Consider the following 26,173-nt stretch of genomic DNA (forward strand, 5'->3'; position numbering starts at 1 on the left):
TACAGAGGGCTCACAAGCTGACTGTAACTCAGAATATGTGTTCTCCAGAAACCCACAACACCTAGAAAAGCTTGAGGCAGTTGATTATAGGTGTGTTGGACACCCCTCCACATGAAAGCAAACTGTGGCCTGCACTCTGCTGCCAAAGGAATTGAGAAAAATGCACTGGCATATTAGTTGTAGCATACCGTTTGGCAGCCTTCAACTCCAGTTGATATTGGAGTTCTAGCATGTTCGATATGGCAACACTCAATGGTGGCATGATCTTATTCAGGCTACAATAAACCACTGTTACCTTCCACCCTGTCAGACTTTTGCACTGGCCATATGGGACTATTAAAGGGTACGTGAGTCTTGATGATCACTCCTTGGCTCTCCAGTTGATGAATCAGCTCACGGATGGGAACCAGGGAGTCTCAGCTGGTGCGATATTGCTGTCAGTACAATGTCATGATAGCAGTCAGCACCTGCTCTTCTTCAACAGGCAGACAGTCCCCCAACAGAAGGATCCTCCGAGAGGCCAGGCAAGGTAGACAGCTGTTTAATCCCTGTGTTCACAGTGGCTACAATAAAGACCCACCGGTACCCTTTCGTATCCTTGAAGTACCCTCTCCTGAGGTAGTCTATGCCAAGAATACACTGGGCATCTGGGCAAGTCACAATGGGGTGCTTTTCCCACTTGTCCCCTGTTAAGCTCACCTCAGCCTCTAGACAAACAACTGTTGGGAACCCCCTGTCACTCCAGAGATCCAGATGGGTTCTGTGCCCTTATATTCTGATGGCATTAGGGTACACTGTGCACCAGTATCTACCAAAGCCTTATACTTCTGTGGGTCTGATGTGCCAGGCCATAGAATCCATACAGTCCAGTAAACCCAGTCATCCCTTTCCTCCACCTCACTGGGGTGAGGGCCCCTCTATTCCTGGTCAGAGCATTCATTACCTGTCTCCTGGAACTGCAAACCAGAAGTCCCTTTATCAGGATCAGCCCTTCCACTGTGTCTGGGGAATTGCTCTACAGCAAGCGGAGCAGTCATCTTCCTGGGTGAATCCTTTTTGTGTACTGTTTTTCCTCACAGGGGGCTTCTAGGTTTGAGGTAGGTGCACCATCCTACTTCCTCATGTTGTCCTTGTGGTCGTGCAGCTAGAACCACAGGGTGGCACATAGCATATGTACATGGTTCCCTTTCCCTTGAGCAGAGAAAGGCTGACTCCATGTGCTATGCTTGATAGTTGAGATGCTGGACTGTAGGGACAAGGAGGAAGATATATTCTCTTTGAATTGCTGAAACTGTTAAGACAGTTTGTCCACAGCTGAGATGTAAGCCCATAGGGTCAAGGAGGAAGATAGATTCTCTTTGAATTGCTGAAGCTGACAGGCCAATTTATCCACTGTTGGTGCCTCAATATCTTTCCAGTCCATTATTGCCAGGGTGCTGGCATACAATGTCAATATGTTCCAGTACAAACTTCCAACACATGGACCACATGCACTGGACATCATCTGGATCTTTGGAGGCCTGGTTGTTTTCCAGGTTGCTGTAGATCACCTTCACCACTGCTAAGTCCCTAAGATACTGGACACCTTCCTCAACAGTGGTCCACTTGCCTTGGTAGTTTACAAGATCTCCCTTGAGTGGATACCTTGCCTTCATGCTCGACAGGAGCTGCTTCCAGAGGCTGCGGATTGTTGCTCCTCTTCTACTTCCTTTGTCAGTTCCCCAGTCCCTAGCAAGGGATCCTAGCTGCTGTACTTTCCTACCCTCTAATTTCTGACTGTTGACTCCAGCATCCCAGCACTGGAGCAAGGAGGTGATAATTTGCTTGCCTGGCTGATGGCTGTAATCTTTCTGCATATCTTACAGCTCATTCAGGGATAGGGATCAGGTATTTTCCGACTTATGATGTCTGTCTCTTCCCTCTCCTGTTATTGAAGCTGCTCTGCTGCAGAACAGACTGCCTCTTCTGATTCTTCCTCCTGTTCCTTCTCAGGAAGAGCTGCTTCCTCCCTTACTAACCAAGTTGACCTCTGCTTCCATTGTTTTTTCTTGACTACAGAAGTGACTGTTATAGTTGAGGGTTGGGTCTCTGGCTTAGCCACAGTGTCTGTTTGTATTTCCTCAGTTCCAGAGACCTTCTTGTTCCTTTGAAGTTGCTGGACACAGGCTCAGTACATGTAGGCAAAGCCCCAACAGAGTGCTAAAAGTTGTGTCTCTCTGGTATAGGCAAGGCATCCTTCCTTCCAGTGGTTTGCCACTTCAACAGGATTCCATGCCTGTTTGGGTTTGAAGTCCCAGACCATCAGAGGTGAAAATCGCTCTAAGCATCTGCCCAAATTCTCCCACTCACCTTGCCACCCATGACTCAACTATCTCAGAGCACAACCCTGTGTGGCATTTCCAAGCAGTTGGTTAACTGTAGGAAAAGCTGAAATCAGATTTATGGAACACACTAATATGAGCATTCTGGTTATGCAGCAATGTTCAAGAAACTGAAGGGCCATTGCAACAAGGCAGGAAACATCTGTGAAGAAAGGGGAGATGCCATTCTTCATTTTCCCCACCACGTGTCTCCTGGAGGAGGAGAAAGGTGTAATTGCCGATTGTCTCCATGAGATGGCTCCCAGAGTACTGGAATGGCAGCAGTGCAGGGCCCAAATACCAGATTAAGCTCCAAGCCAGTGCTTTTATCATAGCTCTCCCAGGAAAAACACAATAGTGATAAACAGCACAGCAAATGGCAAAAGCCAAAACCAGCCATTAACAAGCCCCAGAGTTTGATGTACAGCAAGAGAAGGAAAACTCCAAGGAGCAGATGAGGGACAAAATAAACTGGCAGTGAGAACAAACAAGTCAACATCATGACTAACAACAACATAGTCAAGAGAAAACCAGTTTAATAAGTGAAAGAAAAAAAACCCAACCAAACGATGCAAAGGCAGTCACTCACCACCTTTCACCAGCAGATGCCCAGCCAGTCCCTGAGCAATGACTACTTTGGAAAGACTCCCCCCCAAGTTTTATTGCTGAGCATGACTTTATATGGTATGGAATATCCGTTTGGTTAATTCAGCTGAGCTGTCCCAGCTGTGTTCCTTCCCAGCCTCTTACCCACCTCTAGCCTACTCACTGCAGGGGCAGAATGGGAAACAGAGAAGGCCTTGATGCTGTGCAAGCACTGTTCAGCAATAGCTAAAGCATCCATGTGTTAACACTGTTTTGGTCACAAATCAAAACCACAGCACCATATGAGCTACTGGGAAGAAAATTAACTCCATCCCAGCCAGACCTAGTATAAGCTGTTGTGATTATCATTATTTGTGTCACTGTCATCCTTAGGAGCTCCAGCTGTGGACTGCTACTGCATTGTTCTAGATGCTACAATAACAGAAAAACCTACAAAAGCTTGTATAAAGTATGTGAGAAACACAACACTGACACCAACAGAGAGAAGAGTACAGGCAAACAGAAAATGGAGCAATTTAGTTTGGAATGATCACTGCAGACTTTTCAGTCTAAGAGTTTTTAGGTTTTTGTAACCATTAGGGCATAGGCAAGAATTTGAAGAGCAGAATGAAGGTATTTTGCAGATACTTATAGGGAATATATTGCAAGTGAGAGAACAGGGAATTTCCTGACACCATCTTTGTGCTCACTCTGCATTTTTGCTCCATCATTCATTGAGGTCTGGAAAGGAAGAAAACCAAAGTAATTATTTCAGTGGTGGAAAGTGGGTTGCCTGTGGATTTATGAGTTAATTACCTAGTGGAACTCTGTGACCCACTGTGAGACAGTGATTTAGGGACTGGTTAAAATAATACCCTTTAGGATCCAACAGCACAAGTAACTAACCTGAGGCTTCACAGCAGCTGCAGGGGTTATTTCAACCTTGAGGCTGCAGTAGCAGCCAGGTAGTCTCTGTCGCAGAGATATTCTGTGTCTGGGAAGCAAAATTACATCTACATTAACGTTAGGCCTTTTTTACTCACAGAGTGAGTAGTAACAGCAGTTTTCATACCTAAAACATGTTCTTATGGCTTCCCAGTTGAGTTGATATACATGTAATGTGAAGACTAGACTATTAATTTAAGCTTATTTTCTTTAAAGGAAAAAATGAACACATTCTATTAGGATGGTAAAACAACAAATAGCACATCAGGAAATTACATTTAATAGTAAACTTTAACACAAAAGGAAGGTTTCCTTATTTTAAGGTGAAGAACTTGTGATGACAAGGAATACAGTGGCATACAGTTCTATTTAACTTAAACATGCTAAAGGAGAGGGAGGAACCTAGGTTGTTTAATTCAGCATTCACGACAGTTCATTATTAGATTACTAATTACAGACTTAAATTCAGGCCAAGGAAACAGAGATCTGCTCTCTGTCCACACATCCATTTCTGACTTTTGTATATGCTTCAGACTGGAGCAACTATAGTAGACTTATACAACTGCAGAGGATCAACAGGACTTGTACCCCTATGAAAAGACTCTCTTAAAAAACAAGAGGTTTCTGCTATTTTAATGGTAATAACAGAATGCTAAAATTTAAATGGCATAAATATCTGTACTACTTGTGCTATTGTTGTATCTTCTGTTTCTTTACTGTTGATGTTGTATTTGAGTTTTATATAATCACTTATAAGTGCTTTTAAAAAGAAATAATTGTAAATTACTAGAATATCTTTATCACCAGTGCATTGGGTATATATGGCAAGGTTTGGGGAATGGGGGGGAGTGCAGGGGTGGCATCTGTGCTGGACACAGCTGGTTCCAGCTGGCTTGGCAATGTACCCACTGCAGGCCAAAGCTGAGCCAATCAGTGAAGTTAGTGGTGCCTGTGTGAAAGCATATTTAAGAAAGGGCAGAAAACACTGCACAAACAAAGGAGAAGAGAAAAAGAGAGTGAGAAACAGCAGTGCAAACACCAAGGTCAGAGAAGGAGAGAGAGAAGGTGCTCCAGGCACCAGAGCAGAGATTCCCCTGCACCCTGTGGAAGAAACCATGACAGATCAGGTATTGTCCTGCAGCCCATGGAGAGGTCACACACTGGAGCCAGGGAAAAGTGTGAGAAGGAAGAAGCGACAGGGAGGAACTGTTATGTTGTGGGTTAACCCGGGTAGGCAGATAAGCACCACACAGTCGCTTGCTCACTTCCTCCCCCCAGTGGGACAGGGGAAGAGGAAAGGAACACTAAACCCAAGCAAACTTGAGGGTCAAGATAAAACAAACAAACAATTAAGTGAATAAGTGGAAGAAAAGGGAAGAAAAAAAAAAAAAGTGATACAAAAGCAATCACTCACCACCTCCTGTGGGTAGAACAATGCCCAGCCAGTACCCAAGCAAAAGATAGCTAACCCCCTAAAGCCCCTTCTTTTCCCTTTTATTGCTGAGCACGACATTATACGATATGGAATATCTCTTTGGTTAATTCAGGTCATCTGCCCAGTTGCGTCCCCTCCCAGCCTATTCACTGGGAGGACAGAGTGAGAAACAGAAAATGCTTGATGCTGTGCAAACACTGTTCAGCAATAGCTAGAATATTAGTGTGTTATCAGTACCGTTTTGGTAAAAAAATCCCAAACACAGCACTATATGAGGTGCTTTGAAGAAAACTAACTCTTAACCTAGCCAGGCCTAGTATATATATACTGACCATAACCCCCATCCCCTTTGCGATGCTTGGGAGAAAAGGCAGAAGAGTCAGGAGTGAAGTTGAGCCTAGGAAATGAGGGGTTGGGGGGAGGTGGTTTTCTAGTTTTTATTTTTGTTTCTCATTACACAAACCTATTTTGTCCCCCCCATCTTTCTGAGCAGAGAGGTGGGCATTTGGCTGTTAGCCAAGGTTGATCCACCACACACCAGTTAGAAAGATTTCTTTCTGACAGCACAAAAAATTTAACAGAACTTTTTTCATTATAAAGAAATTGTTTTCTTTTCAGGTACCATGATCAACAGGATGTTACAAGCAACTTCCTTGGAGCAATGTGGTTGATTTCAATAACATTTCTATCTATTGGATATGGTGACATGGTACCTAATACATACTGTGGGAAAGGAGTCTGCTTACTCACTGGAATCATGGTGAGTGTTTCAGAATTTATTAACTGGATATCAGATTAAGTTTGTTGGAATTAAACCCCAAAATCATGGTAGTCATAACAGAAATATTTGGGCCATATTTATGGACCAAATATTTATATGGTCCATAGTTTTCCATTGCTTTAAGTGGATTTACGTAGTGCAGTTTTCATTATAAGAGTTTTGTTACCATTGATTTAATTGCTAGATCATACACATTCAGTACATATTTATTAGCTGTACTTAATATCTAATTTCAATTTTTTTTTTATTGTAGCTTTTGGCCAAGTTAGATAGAGAGTAAGGCAATAAATTATAATAGAAATTTCTCCATATTTACAGTAAATTAGAAGTAAAAAAACTCCTGACCCTGACGCTTTTATTTGTATCAAGCTCCTGTGTACATGTCCCTGTGAGTGAGTTCAGGATGGGCATCATATATAATATATATGACAGTAAGATCCATTGATCATTAAAAGTAATGCAGCTTCAATATCTACCTTCTATTAAAACAGGTATATTGGGATTATAGATGAAAACAAAGGGTGGCAAAAAGTTTCCCTTTCTGACCATGTGTTTTAGTAAATCTGTTCTTTATAAAAGTATGTATTTTATGTTCAGAGCATAAAACAGAACAATGCATTTTTGTAGTGTTGAAAGCTTTTTTTCCAAATACTTCTTTTTTATTTTTTAACATCTGACAGTTATCAGGTCCTTAACATTTATTAAGAAAGACTTCCAGTAAATTTTTTGTAGTCAAATACATATCTCTAAGTACAGAGTTTGCAATCTAGTGAAAACACAGGTGGAAAGCACAGGAATGAATCGCAGAATCATTTAGGCTGGAAAAGATCTTTGAGATCATCGAGTCCAACTGTTAACCCAGGACTACCAAGTCCATCGCTAAACCATGTCCATAACCACTGCATCTACATGTTTTTTAAACACCTCCAGGGATGGTGATTCCACCACCTCCCTGGGCAGCCTGTTCCAATGCTTGACCACCCTTTCAGTGAAGACATTTTTCCTAATATCCAATCTAAACCTCCCCTGGCAAAACTTGAGGCCATTTACCTCTTGTTCTGTTGCTTGTTATCTAGGAGAAGAGACCTACCCCCACCTGCCTACAACCTCCTTTCAGGTAGTGGTAGAGAGCAATATGATCCCCCCCTGAATGTCCTCTCCTCCAGACTAAACAAACCCAGTTCCCTCAGCCACTTCTCATAAGACTTGTTCTCTAGACCCTTCACCAGCTTTATTGCCCTTCTCTGGACACACTCCAATACCTCAATGTCTGTCTTGTAGTGAGGGGCCCAAAATGGAACACAGTATTCAAGGTGCAGCCTCACCAGTGTGGAGTACAGGGGGACAGTCACTTCCTTTGTCCTGCTGGCCACACTGTTTTGGATACAAGCCAGGATGCTATTGGCCGCCTGGGCACACTGCTGGCTCACATTTAGCTGTCTGTCAACCAACTAGACCTGTATCTGCTGTCTTCTGGGGTATTTGCCTTTGTTCTTCATTCCAAGCTGGATTTTTATGACAGATAGAGTAAAAAGCGGCCATAAATTCATTAGGAAAAGAGAATATGCAGCATATATCGCCACAGGGATGTGCAGAACTCTGCTATAATGCTTTCCTTCTTCCCAGACACTGTTTAGAAATAAGAAGCAAATGCTTCAAGAAGCAGTTATTAGATCATTAGCCCTCCTCATTATCATCTCTGACTACATCCTTGACAACAGCTAAATTCTAGGTTAACTTGCCTTTAACATTTACTCAAAACAAATTGTCCAGCATTCTTAGCGTTTTCAGAATGAAAAAAAAATTACTGTAACAAATCTTTCCTGGTTTCCAAGCCCTGCAGAAGTGTAATGAAAATGTTAGTATTGTGTCATGGTTTAACCCCAGCTTGCAACTAAGCACCATGGTGCTGCTTACTCACTCCCCCCCACCTAGAGGAATGGGAAGGAGGATCAGAAAGGAATGTGAAACTCAAGGATCAACGTCACAGCACTCTCCAAACTATCAAGCTGCAACAAGATCTTTTACCATCTCTATACCAATATACTCTTCATACAGTCCCTCTGCTGCCTTCTCCTCACCTCATCCAGGCAACACTTCTCATCTTTCCTCTGCTTCTTCCTCCTCTCTCCTCCTTAGCTGCTCTCTCTTCACTAGCTGCCCAACGTCTTAACCAGCCACAGCTGCACCTTATCTACATCAGCCAACTCACTGCCCCTGAAGCCAGCCCACAGCTGTATATTATCAATGATAATTAACCCAGATTCATTCCTCTACAGGTTGAGATATGAACAATTTAATTGGTAAAGCAAAAGCCACACACACAGGCAAAGCAAAGCAAAAAATTCATTCACCACTTCCCATGGGCAGGCAGATGTTCAGCCATTCCCAGGAAAGCAGGGTTCCATCACACATAACAGTTACTTGGGAAGACAAACACCATAATACCAAACATCCCCACCTTCCTTCCTCTTCCCCCTGTTTATATACTCAGCATGACATCATATGGTATGGAATACCTCTTTGGCTAATTTGGGTCACCTGTCCTGGCTGTGTCCCCTCCCAATTTCCTGTGCCCCTCCAGCCCTCTGGCTGGCAGGGCCCAAGGAAACAAAAAGTCCTTGATTTAGTATAAACATCACCCAGCAACAACTAAAAATATCAGTGGGGTTATCAACATTGTTCTCACATCATAGCCAAAACACAGCACTGTACTAGCTACTAAGAAGAAAATTAACTCTATCCCAGCTGAAACCAGGACATATTGATACTAATCATCCATGTGTTTCACACTGTTATTGGGTTTATATTGATGAAAATAACAGCAGAATCTGGACTGATCTGAAAATTTTAATGGTTATGGGTAGGCCGTATGATTTTATTATGATGAAAACAAGGTAAAAATAAAATAACAGAAACAGTCTCCAGGTCCTTGCAAGTTTATTCTATGTGCTCATGAATGAACCGCACCAGAAGCTGAAATTATATGCTGTATTTGTCATTTTGCTTATGAAAGCACTATTTGGAATCAGGTATAGAATTATTTACAGCAGCTGTATCCATTGCTTTAGTGAAAAGCTACAGTACTGGTTAATATATACTGATTACACACATAGCATTTATTTTTCAGAACTGAAACAAGACCACTTTGAAAACTAGGGTTGTAAAAGGTACAGATGATATTCACCTGCATGTCTTTGGTTGCTTTTTATGATTGTAGTAGATTTGCATGGCAAGGTTGTTTTTTTTTTGGGGGGGGGAGGAGGGGCTACAGGGGGGCTTCTGTTCCCCCATGTCCAATGGAGCTAAAGCCAGCTGGCTCCAAGAAAGACCCACCGCTGGCCAAGGCTGAACTAATCATCAAAGGTGGTAGCACCTCTGTGATAGCATATTAAGCATGGGGGAAAAAACAAAGAAAAATCTGTGCCAGCAGAAGAGAGGAGTGAGACTATGTGAGTGCAACAACTTGGCAGACACCAAGGTTGCTGAAGGAGGGGGAGGAGGTGCTCCAGGTGCCAGAGCAGAGATTCCCCTGCAGCCCATGGTGAAGACCGTGGTGAAGCAGGCTGTCCCCCTGCAGCCCATGGAAGTCCATGGTGGAGCATATATCCACCTGCGCCCATGGAGGACTCCACACTCCCAAAGGAGGCTGTGACCCATGGGAAGCTCGCACTGAAGCAGGTTTGCTGGCAGGACCTGTGACCCTGTGGGGGACCCACGCTGGAGCAGTCTGTTCCTGAAGGACTGTACCCCATGGAAGGGACCCATGCTGGAGCAGTGTGTGAAGAACTGCAGCCCGTGGGAAAGATTCATGTTGGAGGTGTTCATGGAGGACTGTCTCCCGTGGGAGGGACCCCATGCTGGAACAGGGAAAGAGTTTGAGGAGGAAGGAGCAGCAGAAACAGTGTGTGATGAACTGACTGTAACCCCCAGTCCCCATTTCCCCTGTGCCACTCAGGGGGAGGAGGTAGAAAAGTAGGGAATTAAGTTAAGCCCAGGAAGAAGGGAGGGTTGGGGGGAAGGTGGGTTTTTTTCTGATTTGAATGGTAATAAATTAAACTATTTTTCCCCAAGTCGAGTCTGTTTTGCCTGTGTTGGTAATTGCTGAATAATCTCCCTGTCCTTATCTCAACCCACGAGCCTTTCATTATATTTTCTCCCCCCTGTCTGGTTGAGGAGGGGAGTGATAGAGCAGCTTTGGTGGGTACCTGGCATTCAGCCAGTGTGAAAAACTTATACAATGATTAAAAACTCTGCAGCTACATATGAAGCAGTAAGGCTCCAAGGACTCAGTAGTACTTACATAGTCAGGATCACGTGGTGAGTTTGAGATAAATACCTCCAGAGACAGAAAGCATTCTTAACAAAAAAGAGGTCAGGCAGGTAGTGTGTGATGGTAGTTAAAACAGTAATGAAAATCTGACCCTTAATTAAATTTTAAAGGCTATCAGCAATATGGCTTTGGCAAGCTGTCATCTTTGAGAAGAAAATTATGAAGCAATGTGAGAAATATTGCTGTTGAAATTACTGGGGTTTTTTTTGCTAAAGGATCTGAAAGATATGAAGTGTGAAACAGTGAACATATTAATGAACATATCCTCCGGACTAAACTCCAAGATCAAAAAGTTCATAGCTCTTAAATATAATTCTTTAAAAACAGCTACTCTTCCAAAACTTGTATAGTAACTAATTAATGTTTATTGTGGAAAAGATGTGATTTCAAGAAGAAAAATTTGATTCCCTAGCATCTAAAGTAGCAAGTAGATTACTATGATCAATACCCAATACCACTGAATTTTTGCTTTTGGATAAGGCCCCTGTTAAAATGTATAGAAGGGAAAATAAATAGAAATACTTATGAATACATGTTTAATTCAGGGAAACATCTGTAAATGACTGGTTACAAGAGTGGTTACAGAGACCACTGAAGAGTTAATGTTGACTTTGCAGAATTGATGGCCCAAGGAGGACTCCTTTTGTGTCTTGATCCTACAGACCAGAGAGAGCCCATGTATGCCCTGGCTGTCCTCCAGCTTTTGCCTCAGGAATTGGTTTCTGTGGGATGGAAATTGGACTACTCAGGCTAAAACCTGCATTGTGCTTCTACCAGGGAAATAGACTTTATGCAGTCTGCTGATGGCACCAAGTTGTGCTGGCTATTAAAACTGAAGTTATTGCTACCTAGAGGTACTGGTTCAAGTGATATGTTTTAAATTCTCCTGGAAAACAGGAAAATCTTTACATATTATTCTGATGATACTAAAGGAAAATAAGCAGTTGAGAATCATTAAGTGAGACAGTAGTCTAATTTATGTATTAGAAAAAGTAAAATAAGCAAAAAAACCCCTGTGAATCATTTGTATTCTTGAAAAAATAAGGTAAATATTTAAAGAATGTGTTCTGTCATATTGAACAATTTATTTTGGATCTTGAAAAACACTTAAATGTGTGAATCTAATGAAAATATTGAAACTGCAGTACAGAGTTGGTGGCATTGGTAAATGCAGAGGCTGTTTATATACTGGCAAGAGAAACTGAACTGGGTACCTCTCTAAATCACCTATCTGGTTTTGTAATGAGATTTCACTAGGAAGCAGTCTATTCAGACCATGCAGTCCATGCAGACTAGCAGACTATGGACCAGGTAGATGAGAAATTGGATAGTAAATATGTTCTCTACCTTCTCTATACATTAATTAGGCCTGCAGAGAGTGATTGATGAATAGAAATATGAGTGCCATCTTCTGTATCAGAACAGGATATAGAATAGATGGGGAGACCTGCACCATTTTTACCAGGCCATGCAACTTGTCTGAGTTTTGGCTACCCACTGAATATGCGGTGGTTATCAATGCATACCTGCCAGATCTCACAGTTCCTGGTCAACAGCCTGAGCTCAGCTACAGGTGGAGCACTTTATTTGTGCCGTTAACTTCAGTGGCACTGTTTATACATGGATAGTATTTTCATCTGATTAACTATTTTATAGAGTTGGGGCCTTGGAGTGTTTTTCTAATTTTCCTTGTTTTATGAGGAGTATATAATGAAGATAACAAAATTGTAAAGAAAGGAAGTAGAAATTGGTAGACATAAAAGGAGAGGCAATCATGAGAAGCTATAGAAATATGCATAATTATTGAGTGTGGGATGGGAAGAATTGGAATGAATGAATGAAGTATTAAAAATATATGAAGAATATGGAGGATATTGAATAGCTCCTGGTCTAGTATGAGAATAGGGAGTTTATTTGTCTATATTAAAATTCATTACATTTGGAACAAATAAGTAGAAGTAAGATAACATGGATGAGTTACAATTAACTGTTTTATCACAGGATGCACAGAGTAGGTGGCCATAGCTTGAATGAAGATTGCTTTCAATGAAATAGATATCCTGTAGGACAGGGGTCCTCAAACTATGGCCCACAGGCCAGATACGACCCCCCAGGGTCCTCAATCCGTCCCCCTGTATTTACAGAACCCCCCCGCCCCCCCCCCCCCCCGCCGGGGGTTGGGGGGGGGGGAAACCAAGCAGCCACAGATGACCTCCTGCCACTTCATCCGCACGCCGGCCCCCTGTTTAAAAAGTTTGAGGACCCCTGCTGTAGGATTTTCATGTTGGCCTTGCTGTTGCTGAAATTGCAATTTAAATGCTTCTTATTTAAATTAATTCCAAAGAGATCATTAAGCCTATCAAAGAAGCAAAAAAATTATAAGGATTTTCTTAAAGGTGAATCATACAGGTAGGCAAGGAGATTAGATGTTTCTTTTGGAAAATTTTAAAGTAGCATCTTTTAACTATTGGATCTGAACCCCACCCATGTAGGTGAATAATTCTTATCAGAGCAGTAACAACGCAGTGTGTATAATCTAGCCTCCAGAATACTAGCTTTTTAATTCCAAGTACTGAATTAAAATTTACTCAGATACAATTGTAAAACTTCTCTTATAGCAATTTTTAAAGTCCATGTGGAAGTCTGCATTTGATTTAAAAGGATTGCAGATCCTTTCCTACACATGCTAAAAAAGCCACCAGAATGAGGTGTTTATGCTGTATGACAAGGGGAACTCTTCATATAAGGTTAAATTGTATTTGCTCATGGGGTTTCATCTCAGACCACCCTGGTCTTATCAACAAATATAAAGAAACATGCCATCTGCATGAGGAACATGGTAACTAGGATAGCATAATTTTGAAACATCTGATTTATGTTGGTAGCAAAATCTGATCTGTAACATCTTTGAAATTTAATAGTTACTAGATTTTAAGAAAAACAGAAAAAAGTAGATTCTAACTTCAGAGCTAACATTGGCTGAAGATCTTATGGGAAGATTCCTAAACAAAAGAAAAAGAAGGTAAACATCAGAATAGAACAGTGAAATGTGAAAATTATTTTATAGAACATATAGATAATGTACATAAAGGTCATAAATTATTTTGCATTGTAATGCCTAGAACATTGTGTGATTTTTAGGAAAAATGTTTTTACACTGTTTAATATTGTAATTATTTGCAGAAACACAGAATTGTTTATTAAACACAAAAATGTGTTTGGAATTATGCTCAAAGTGCTGAAAAGGTATGATTAATATACTGCCTTGTGGGTAGATATGTATGACTAAACTGATAGAAGCAACAATTTTCTGTGATAACAGTAAGAGAATAATAGATTGTATTGCCATTTAAAAGTTTACTTAGAACATTTTGCACATTTATCAAGAACCTATAATATTTTTAGCATTTCTAGCGTCTGGTGGCAAAAGGTCAAAGCAATGTGGTAAATAGTTTTGTCGATAAGAATCTCAAAAATCTAGAACACAGTTCAGTTTTTACTTCCTGAGAATATAGGAAAATATGAAAAGCTTTTCATGCAGATTGGTAGCATTTCAGGTCCACCTCTCAGATATATGGTTGACTATAATTAATTTGACTCTGTGAATTCAATAATAAATATCAGTGACCTCAGGATTCAGAACAGTTTGTATTTAATCCTTCTAACACAATACAATCTAACTGGAAAATCTGTCAAGCAGAAACATAAAATGGAGAAGACAGTTAAGGATGCTTGAATTATTAGGGTTGAAACTATTAAAAGTTGGACTGGTCAGAATTTCTTCAGCTCCTTTATTATTGTTGTTACAGCATATCAATTTGCCAAAGTGAAAACTTTTCTCAGGAACACTTACTTCTGTATTATTTTATGGCTGTGGCTTCCTGGGATAAAATTTCTAATTGGTGTAAAGAAATGAGAACATATAACGATTAAAATGAAGTTGAGTAGCTACAGAAAGATTGAGCAATCGGTCCCTGAGGCAGTAGTGGTTAGTGCAGTGATCTGGAATGCGAGAGAACAGAGGTAAAAGAAAGCCTCTGCTATTTGAGTAAACAAAGTCTTCTAGAAGATGTAACTATATTTTAGAAAAACACAAACACCCTCAGAAGCTCTTCATTTCATCCCAATAGAATAAGGAAGATTTTTAAATGTGAGAGGACAGGAAAAAGCTGTTTCCAATTTAGATCTAATTAGAAATTACAGCTGCATTTCATCAAGTTCAAAGGCAGTCAATTACTGACTGGAATAAACGGCAATTCTCCCAAGATATCTTTTTTCTACATAAATATTACTGGGGATGACTGAGGTACAGAAAAACTTTTGTTTTGAAAACATGTAGCTTGGTTTGGTTCCATCTGCAATAAGTTTGAATTTTAATGCAACAAGTTTTCATATACCTTTACATGTATTTTCATGAAACTTTTGTATTTATACTCTGGGTTGCATGATTTTTCATGACAGATGTTGGACAAGAGCATCCTTGGTAGACATCCTGAAATATTAAACTAATGTTTATCATCAGCATTATAGGCTGTTCTGCCTGCTGATTGAGGGAAATCAAATTTCACCTCCTTGCTCAGAAAAAAAGTTTTTGCATGCCAGGTGGCTGGGTTTTTGATATGGCGACACCTGGCAAATTGACTGTATTGGACCATCGCCACGAACATGCCAAGGCAAGCACTATATACTCACCATGGTGGAAACAACTACTGGGTGGCTAGAAACATACCCTGTATGTGCACATACAGGTCCCTGTAGTGCACATAGGGAAGTGGCTGAGGAAGGTGGTGTGAATTGCTCCTCCCATGGGAAAAGGAAAACCAATTTGTGGGATTGTCTTCACTCAAGGACCTGGGTGTACTTAGTGGGTAATGCAGAAGGATGGGGATACCCGGTGCGTGCCTCAAGGAAATTTAACCTTGGGGGGAAAAATAAGCTGTGATGCGAGCTGTACATTGTAGGAAGTAATGTAGCAGGAGTGACCTGAACCGATTAAGAGTGAGATTCTCAAGGAACCAGACAACTGCAATGCTGACCCAAACCAAACTGGTGCTGGTGCCCAACAATCGAACATACTGATTCTGATGTCCTGAGTACCCATCTTGACATATGGGGCCCAAGTCATAGCCTTTTGTGAATATCTGAAGGAGTAGAGGAAGCTCATGGAATGGAAAAGTAATTATCTATCATTTAAAGGACAGGGGATAGCAGTTAATGAGAATGTATAAATCTGTATGTTGGGTATAAAGATGGTTTAAGTCTGTAGTTTCAGTTGTAAGTGTTGGTAAGAAGGAATGTCAGTAATGAGAATGAAATACAGTGGAATGGTTAGAAGATATATATATGTATATATGTATTAAATTATGTGGGACCTGAGCATGACGCAAATGGTATGGAATAAGGGGTGGAGATTGTATTGGGTCTGGCTGGGTTGGAATTAATTTTTCCCATAGCAGCCCTCATAGTGCTGTGCTTTGTATTGATAGCTAGAAAGGCGGTGATAACACACCAGTGTTTTGACTACTGCTAAGCAGTGCTCTCACAGCATCAAGGCTGCCTCTCCAATATACTCCCCCTCACCAGTAGGCTGGGGGTGGGCAAGATCTTGGGAGGGGACATAGCCAGGACAGCTGACCCAAAGTGACCAACAGGATATTCCGTACCATATAACATCTGCTCAGCAATAAAGCTAAGAGAAAGGAAGAGGAAGGGCGAGGCATATGTTATTTATGTCATTTGTCTTCCAGAGCAACTGCTACACATACTGAAGTCCTGCTTCCCAGGAAGTGGCTGAACATCGCCTGCTGATGGGAAGTAAGGAATAACATATTTTGTTTTCCTTTGCTTCCCACACGCAACCTTTACAATTAGTTTATTAAACTTCCTTTATCTTGAGCCACAATTTTTTTTTCCATCTTATTTTCTCCCCCTGCATCCTGCTGAGGAGGGGAGTGATAGAGCATCTTGATGGACACATGGCATCCAACCAAGGTCAAACCACCACATTATTCTTTCTTAAAAAATAAAAAGAGAATGTACAGTTCACATTATAGCCAAAACACAGCACTGTACTAACTACTAAGAAGAAAATTAACTCTATCCCAGCTGAAACCAGGACAGTTTCCCACCAGTCATATGTCTGCAAAGCAGACACATGGATCCCAAGGGAAATGAGAAAGAAATGTGACAGCTGCATCCTTTCAGCTACAGACACGTATAGCAGTACATTTTTTGTGACAACTACAACACTAAACACTGAGATTCACTTCCAGTCCAGCTAAACCAAAGCTGCCAGAAAACTTTCAGCTAGCCACTGATACACCATATTCCTTTCTTACCGATAGCACCCTCTAGGCATATATATCAGTTTTAGGCAGACAATGTGGTTGCAGAAAATGCAAAAATGAATTGAACGACTTTCATAGAATGGTTTGGCCCTGGCTGAATGCCAGGTACCCACCAAAGCTGCTCTATCACTCCCCTCCTCAACCAGACAGGGGAGAGAAAATATAATGAAAGGCTCGTGGGTTGAGATAAGGACAGGGAGATTATTCAGCAATTACCAACACAGGCAAAACAGACTCGACTTGGGGAAAAATAGTTTAATTTATTACCATTCAAATCAGAAAAAAACCCACCTTCCCCCCAACCCTCCCTTCTTCCTGGGCTTAACTTAATTCCCTACTTTTCTACCTCCTCCCCCTGAGTGGCACAGGGGAAATGGGGACTGGGGGTTACAGTCAGTTCATCACACACTGTTTCTGCTGCTCCTTCCTCCTCAAACTCTTTCCCTGTTCCAGCATGGGGTCCCTCCCACGGGAGACAGTCCTCCATGAACACCTCCAACATGAATCTTTCCCACGGGCTGCAGTTCTTCACACACTGCTCCAGCATGGGTCCCTTCCATGGGGTACAGTCCTTCAGGAACAGACTGCTCCAGCGTGGGTCCCCCACAGGGTCACAGGTCCTGCCAGCAAACCTGCTTCAGTGCGAGCTTCCCATGGGTCACAGCCTCCTTTGGGAGTGTGGAGTCCTCCATGGGCGCAGGTGGATATATGCTCCACCATGGACTTCCATGGGCTGCAGGGGGACAGCCTGCTTCACCAAGGTCTTCACCATGGGCTGCAGGGGAATCTCTGCTCTGGCACCTGGAGCACCTCCTCCCCCTCCTTCAGCAACTTTGGTGTCTGCCAAGTTGTTGCACTCACATAGTCTCACTCCTCTCTTCTGCTGGCACAGATTTTTCTTTGTTTTTTCCCCCATGCTTAATATGCTATCACAGAGGTGCTACCACCTTTGATGATTAGTTCAGCCTTGGCCAGCGGTGGGTCTTTCTTGGAGCCAGCTGGCTTTAGCTCCATTGGACACGGGGGAAGCTTCTGGCATCTTCCCACAGAAGCCACCCCTGTAGCCCTCCTGCCACCAAAATCTTACCACGCAAACCCACTAAATTTGAGGTGGAAAGTTTCTTCAATGATCGTCAAGTCCAACTCCCCTGCACTGGGAAGGGACATCTTCAACTAGTTCAGGTGGCCCCATCCAACCTGACCTTGAACAAATCCAATGATGGAGCATCCACAACTTCTGTGAGCAACCTGTTCCAGTGTCTTACCACCTTCATCATAAAGAAAAAAAATCTTCCTTATATCTATACTGAATCTACCCTCTTTCAGTTTAAAACCATTACTCCTTTTCCTGTCACTACAAGCCCTTGTAAACAGTCTGTCCCCATCTTTCTTACAAGCTCTCTTTAGGTATTAGAAGGCTGCTCTAAGGTCTCCCTGGAGCCTTCTTTTCCCCAAGCTGAACAACCCCAACTCTCTCAGCCTTTCTCCATAGGAAAGGTGTTCCAGACCTGCGGTCATTTTCGTTGCCCTCCTCTGGACCTGCTCTAATAGGTCCATGTCTTTTACTGGGGACTCCAGAGCTGGACACAGTACTCCACGTGGGATCTTGCCAGAGTAAAGTAGTGGACAATAATCACCTCCCTTCACCTGCTGGCCACGCTTCTTTTGATGCAGCCCAGGATATGGCTGGCTTTCTGGGCTGCAAGTGCACATTGCCAGCTCACGTCTAATTTTTCATCCACCAGTACCCCCAAGCCCTTCTCTCCAAGTCTGCTCTAAATCCATTCATCCTTCAGTCTCTATTGACAGATAAGGAGAGTGGCTTGCAACTACATCAGTGAATTCCCTCAGGACCCTGGGATGTATCTCATTGGTCCCATGGACTTGTGTATGTTCAGGTTCCTCAGGTGGTCTTAAACTTGATATTCTGTGATGGGAGGGACTTCATTCCCCCAGTCCCTGCCTTGAGGTTCAGGGATTTGAGAGATGGGGGAAGAGAGATTACCACTGAAAACTGATGTAAAAAGATTGTTAAGTACTTCATCCTTCTCCATGCTGATTGTCAACAGTTCTGTCATATTTAGCAAGGGGGGGTAAGTTTTCTTTAATCTTCCTTTCTGACCAACATACCAGTAGAAGCCCTTCTTGATCTTCACATCCCTTGCCAAATTCAGCTCCAACTATGCCTTATCTTTCCTAATCCCATCCCTACACATCCGGGCAGCGTCCCTATATTCTTCCCAGGATACATGTCCCTGTGTCCACTGCCTGTGCATTTCCTTCTTACACTGCAGTTTGACCAGGAGGTCCTTAGCCTTGCTGGTATCCTGCCTTCCTTGCCCAATTTCATTTATGTGGGAGTTGAGAGCTCTTAGATTCTAAGAAAAATGTCCTTAAAGAGCTGCCAAGTCTGTTCAGTTCCTTTATCCCTGAGGGCAGCTTCCCAGGGGGTCCCCATTCACTAATTCCTTAAACAACTGAAAGTTCACTCTCCTAAAATTCAGGATTTTGATTTTACTTATTGCCTGGCCCACATCCCTCAAGACTGTGAATTCCATTAGGGCATGATCACTGCAGTCCAGGCTGCCACCAGTCTTGACCTCTCTAATTAGTTCATCTGTGTTTGTAAACAACAGGTCCAGTAATACTTCTCCTCTGATTGGGCTGTTATTGTGGCTTAAACCCCAGCTGACAACTAAGTACCACACAGCTGCTTGCTCACTCCCCCCCACCCCCACTCCCGGTGGGATGAAGAGGAGAACTGGAAAAATGTAAAACTCATGGGTTGAAATAAGAACAATTAAATAACTGAAATAAAGTTTAATAATAACAACAACTGTAATAAAAAGGAGAGAGAAAGAGAGGGGAATAAAACCTAAGAGGGAAAAAAACCCCAACAAGTGATACACAATACAATTGCTCACCATCCACTAACTGATGTCCAGCCAGTCCCCAAACAGCAATTTGCAGCCCCTGGACAACTCCCCCCAGTTTATATACTCAGCATGACATTCTGTGGTATGGAATATCCCTTTGGCTAGTTCGGGTGAGCTGTCCTGGCTATGCTCCCTCCCAGCTCCTTGTGCACCTACTCACTGGAAGAGCATAGGAAACTTGAACAGTCCGTGATTTAAAGCACTACTTAGCAACAACTAAAACATCAGTGTGTTATCAACATTATTCTCATACTAAATCCAAAACAGCCCTGTACCAGCTACTAGGAAGAAAATTAACTCTGTCCCAGCTGAAACCAGGACAGCTGTCTATTACCTGGATTAAGAATTTATCCTCAATGCATTCCAAGAGTCTCCTGGACTGCTTACAGCTTGCTGTGCTGCTTTTACAGCAGATGTCAGGTTGGTTGAAGTCCCCCAGGGGGATCAGGGCCTGCAACTGTGATGCTTCCTGTAGTTTAAATAAGAACACTTCATCAACATCCTCCCCTTGATTGGGTGGCCTGTAGTAAATGCCAACCACAAGGTTTCCTTTATAGGTGAAAATTAAAGACTAAGCCAACAAGCTCTCAAACTGTTCATCACTGTTTTTTAAAGACAGCTCTGTGAAATCAATATTTTTTTTCTCTTACATAGAGGGACCCACCCTGCCCCTCCTTCCTTGCCTGTCCATCCAGGTTATAGCCATCAATTGCAGCACTCCAGTCATATGATTCATCCCACCACATTTCATTGATAGTGATTAGATCATAGCTTTCGATCCTGCACAGAGGCTTCCAACTCCTGTTTGTTACCCATGCTGCGTGCATTAGCATAGAGGCACTTCAGCTGTGCTATTGACCTTTTCACCTTTTTAGAGAATCATAGAATGATTTGGGTTGGAGGGGACCTTAAAAGGTCATCTAGTCCAACCCCTCTGCAATGGGCAGGAACATCTTCAATTAGATCAGGTGGCTCAGAGCCCCATCCAACCTGACCTTGAACAATTCCAATGATGGAGCATCTACAACTTCTCTGGGCAACCTCTTCCAGTGTCTTACCACCCTCATCATAAAAAAAAAAAAATAATTCTTCCTTATATCTAGACTGAAGCTACTCTCTCTCAGTTTAAAACCATTACCCCTTGTCCTGTCACTATAGGTCTTGGTAAACATGTGTCCTCAACTTTCCTTATAAGTCCCCTTTAAGTAATGAAGGGCTGCAATAAGATCTCTCTGGAGTCTTCTCTTCCCCAGGATGAATGACCCCAACTCTCTCAGCCTTTCTTCATAGAAGATGCATTGGATCCCTCTGATCATTTTTGTGGCCCTCCTCTGGACACACTCCAACATATTCATATCTTTCTTGTAATGAAGACTCCAGAGCTGGACACAGTACTCCAGGTGGGGCCTCACCAGAGTGAAGTAGAAGGGGAGAATCACCTCCTTTGACCTGCTGGCCACACCTCTTTTGATGCAGCCTAGGATATGGCTGGCCTTCTGGGCTGCAAGTGCACGTTACCAGCTCCTGTCTACTTTTTCACCCACCAGCACCCCCAAGTCCTTCTCTGCAGGGCTACTCTTAATCCCTTCATCCCCCAGTGTTGTAGTTGGAATCCAACTCAGTCAGCCTCACACAGGGTACCAATCGTTGCAGCACAAACTAGTAGACTGCAACAAGGCTTTACCACTGGTCAGATTCTACTGTCTGTGCCGTATCACCTTTCTCCAGACACGACACGACACGACACGACACGACACGACACGACACGACACGACACGACACGACACGACACGACACGACACGACACGACACGACACGACACGACACGACACGACACGACACCCACTCCCACAAGCCTCAGGGCTATTTAACCACTTAGCAGAACAAACTACACCTGCACATCATCCATGTCAATCAACCCACTGCCGCTGAGGCAAGGCCACAGCTGCATGTTATCAATGCTAATCAACCCACTGCCTTCATTCCTCTACACCCCAGCCTGCATTGATAATGGGGATTGCCCCAACCTAGTTGCAGGACTTTGCCTTGTTGAACTTCATGATGTTCATGTGGGCTAACTTCTTGAGCTTGTTAGGTCCCTCTGGATGGCGTTCCATCCCTCAGGTGTGTCAACCACACCACTCAGCTTGGTGTCATCTGCAGATTTTCTGAGGGTGCACTCGATTCCACTATGTCATTGGTGAAGATATTAAACAGTACTGGTCCCAGTAGAAACCCCTGAGGGACATCACTCATCACTGATCTCCATCCAGACATTGAGCTGTTCACCATTACCCTTTGGATGTGACCATCCAGCCAAATTCCTTATCCATCAAATAGTCCATTCATCAAATCCATCTCTCTCCAATTTAAAGAGAAGGATGTTGTGGGGGACCGTGTCAAAGGCCTTACAGAAGTCCATATAGATGACATCCATAGCTCTTCCCTTGTCCGCTTATATAGTCACTCCATCATAGAAGGCCACTATGTCAGAAGGTCAGGCAAGACTTGCCCTTGGTGAAGCCATGCCGGCTGTCTTAACTCACCTCCCTGTCCTCCATGTGCCTTAGCACAGCTTTTAGGAGGATGTATTCCACAGTCTTCCCAAGCACAGAGGTGAGGCTTACAGGTCAGTGGTTCCCAGGGTCCTCTTTTCTACCCTTTTTAAAAACAGATGCAATGTTTCCCTTTTTCCCTTCACCAGAAAGGAGTTCTTTCAGCTGAGCACACTTGCAGCTATGATATCCACCACTGCCTTCAGGTGTCAGGGGGATTTCCAGGTGCTGACACTCCATGCAACCTAAGGTCCAGACAGCTATTTCAGTCCTCAGGAGGTCTGTTTGAGTAGAGACATAAGCATAGGTAAGCTCTAGTGCGTTTTTTTTGGGTTTCAGCCTCAGCCTTGCAGTTGTGGCGTATGGACACCATTTTCTTTCAGCAGGTCACAGTCTTTTTATAGTTCTCAGAAAAATAGCCCCATAAAATGTTAGTTCTTTTGAAAGATGCAATCCTTCTAATTCTCTGGAGAACTCAAACTTCTGTATAGGCTTGCACAGCCACCAGTTAGTTGGGATGACTGTTGAGGTTGCAGCCTAAGCCTGATGGTGAGTAGAGCATGCAGCAGCCCACTAACAGGCAAAGTGTGCAGCCCTTCCCACACAAACTGCTAACACCACTCCCTGTTTGCACACCCTAGTCACAGGCGCTCTGTAGGGGACGGTTATATGTGATATCCCACATCCCATGGTTTGAACCAGTCACTGGGAGCCCAACTCCCGCCCGCCCCTCTTGCAAGACCTGTTGCCTGCCAGCCAGTCCCTATACACACACACACAGCCCAAGGGTGCCGGAGCCCCCGAAAACTCCCTCAGATAACCCCGGGGGACATTACAAAACCTCGAGCTCCTCTCAGCACACAGCAGCTACTGTGTTTGGAACTTTACCAAAAAACCAAGTGGAAATGCAAGAGGCATTTACTTTGAGGAGTACAGGTTTTCTCTGAGTCCCACATTTTTAGTGATGATCAAATGCTGTTTTCAGTGTGGCTTCTCTGGCAGTGCTAATGATTCTTTGTCTTAGATTTTAAAAGACAACAAAACCACTCCCCAAACTTAACCTTTTAGTTAAAGATTTGCAAGCACTTCTCTTTGCTTATCACTAAAAGTGGGCCCTTAATGAAATGCTAGTCCCAAATGCTTGACTATTGAAGTTTGAGTCTGAACCTTTGTCATGGTTTAACCCCAGTTGGCAACTAAGCCCCACACAGCTGCTCACTCACTCCCCCTACATGGGGATGGGGGAGAGAAGTGGAAGAGTAAAAGTGAGAAAACTCATGGGTTGAGATAACAGTTTAATAGGTAAAGCAAAAGCCGCATGCAAAAGCAAAGCAAAATAAGGAATTCATTCACTACTTCCCATTGACATATATTCAGCCATCTCCAGGAAAGCAGGGCTCCATCATATGTAATGGTTACTCAGGAGGACAAATGCCATCATTCCAAATGTCCCCCCCTTCCTCCTTCTTCCCACAGCTTTTTATTGCTGAGCATGATGTCATACAGTATGGTCTATCTCTTCAGTCATTGGGGTCAGCTGTCCCAACTGTGTCCCCTCTCAACTTCTTGTGTACCCCCAGCCTACTCGCTGGTGGGATGGTGTAGAGAAGCAGAAACGGCCTTAACACAGTGTAAGCTCAGCAATAACAAAAATAACAAAAAATAACAAAAATATCCCTGCTTATCAATACTGTTTCCAGCATAAATCCAGAACAACTCCATACTAGCTACTATGAAGAAAATTAACTCTATCCTAGCCCAAACCAGCACAATTATTTACTTTAAACCAGCACAAAAATTTACTTTAAAACAGGATAAATGGAATGGTATTGGAAATTATAAAATCTAGTAATGTACAAAAAGACTTTTTTAGAATTCTATTCTCAGAAGATACTTTGTTGCAGTTGAAATAATATGGTAATTTTATTTAGCCTAAGTTATTTAGGTGAAAAAAGGGCTTCTGCAGTATGTAGTAGTGATATAAGAAAAAAACTGGGTATATGAGCATGAATTAATTGAAATCATGTGACTGATTTTCACATGAATAGGGATATTAAAAAACATAGTGAGTATGATACCATTTAAAAATAACAGTATTTGGGTGCCAAGATTTGGGATAATTCACACTTTATAAGTATTTTTAAGGATGCTGAGATCGTCAGAGGAACCATATAGAAGTGCAGAGCACTGTAACATAAAATATTAATTGAATATGTACTTGTATTGGGTCTGGCTGGGATGGAGTTAATTTTTCCCATAGCAGCCCTCATAATGCTGTGCTTTGTATTAGTAGCTAGAAAGGTGGTGATAACACAGCAGTGTTTTGCCTACTGCTGAGCAGTGCTCACACAGCATCAAGGCTGTCTATCCAACCACCACCACCCCTCCCCCCCAAGGTCAGTAGGTTGGGAGGAGACATAGCCATAACAACTGACCCAAAATGACCAAAGAGATATTCCATAGGATATGAAATGCTCAGCAATGAAAGCTAAGAGAAAGGAGGAGGGAAGCGGGGAACTGGTTATTAAGGTGTTTGTCTTCCAGAGCAAGTGCTAGGTGGCTGGACATAGCCTGCTGATGGGAAGTAGAGAATAAATGTTGGGTTTTTTTTCCTTTGTTTTGGTGCACAGCCTTCACTTTTTTTGTATTAAACTGCCTTTAAATTGACCCATGAGTTTTTATTGATCTTATTTTCTCCCCTCCGTCCTGCTGAGGAGGGAAGTAATAGAGCAGCTTGGTGGGCACCTGTTGGCCAGCCAAGGTCAACCCACCACAGCCCTTTAAGTAGGATTTCAATGTGTTATTTCTGTAAGCTGTTAGTCATTTAAAGAATGAGCATAATTTGTTTTCCTTCAATGCACTGCAAAAAATAAGCACTAAGATAGTAAATGTATATTTTGTTGAAATGCTAAAACAGCCCATTTTTAAATCCTGAGATCTTGTCATATCTCACAAAGCCAGAGGGGTAGCCTGAATCTAGAATACCTTGCAGTTGCAGTAAAGTGTTCTGGTGATAAGGAAGATAGCAGATAGGTATAATAAACCATAGAGGTGGTTTCCATAGCCTATCAGTGACTATGTTCTACTGCTGCAGGCAATGTCTTTCATATGAGACATAAAGCTACTGTCTTTAACAGCTTTTGGTCATTATAACTGCTGTGACACTTTAAATAAGCATGAAAGTTGATCCTAAAGGCCTGGAACAATTTAAAATCAAACTGAATTTCTTTTGTCTGTTGCTCTTCCTCTAGCCTTTTTTTTTGGGGGGAGTGGGGTGGGGGGTGGGGAAGATGTTTTTTTTCTAATATTTCTTTTCTTTGGCTTTTGTGCCACTTTGCAAATAGTGAGGAAGGCACTCTATATTATTCTCATACCATGTTGGCATCCTTGCTGTGAGCAGGTGCAATTCAGTTATGCCATTAAATCCACATTTGTCCCAGAGTGTTATCCTGACTTACTGGGCCAAAGGACTTTTTTTCTCTTCCTGTTCTTGCCATATATACCCAATACACTATTGTATGGAGTAATTTTATTTTCCTCTGACAGAAACCTCCTGCATATTACTTGTTCTTTCCTGCCCTCCTTCACAAGAAGCAGATGAAAGAAGAGTTGTCTGTTTTCTGGGGAGATTCTTTCTGTTGTATCACATAGGATAGGGCAGCTCCTGCCTAGTCCTCTTGTCAAAAGTCTGGGTGCATTTCTGAAGTGCTCAACCTTAAGCTGCATTTGCCATCTTCCTCCTCTTTTGCTCTTCATGGCATGTGAGGAAGCAAAGAAATTGTTATTATCCCATTTTTTCGCTCACCTCATTAGAGAGTGAGACTGACTATTTTTTCCATGAACTTCACTCAAAGTGGGGATGGAGAATGTGGGGAAGAAGGAACAACAAAGCTAGA

At 42.6% G+C, this 26,173-nt stretch overlaps 1 protein-coding gene across 1 annotated transcript in view; it reads left to right on the plus strand.

Moving 5' to 3' along the window:
• The first annotated feature begins 5,947 nt into the window (after window positions 1-5,947).
• Window positions 5,948-26,173, plus strand: part of LOC130141987 (small conductance calcium-activated potassium channel protein 2-like) — a 51,363-nt gene continuing 31,137 nt past the window's right edge. The window contains exon 1 of the mRNA XM_056323388.1: window positions 5,948-6,085. Within this exon, the coding sequence (XP_056179363.1) occupies window positions 5,987-6,085 (99 nt within the window). The 5' untranslated portion in view covers window positions 5,948-5,986. The remainder of the gene's footprint in view (window positions 6,086-26,173) is intronic.

The sequence above is a fragment of the Falco biarmicus genome, chromosome W (assembly GCF_023638135.1).
Source record: "Falco biarmicus isolate bFalBia1 chromosome W, bFalBia1.pri, whole genome shotgun sequence".
Lineage (NCBI taxonomy): Eukaryota > Metazoa > Chordata > Aves > Falconiformes > Falconidae > Falco > Falco biarmicus.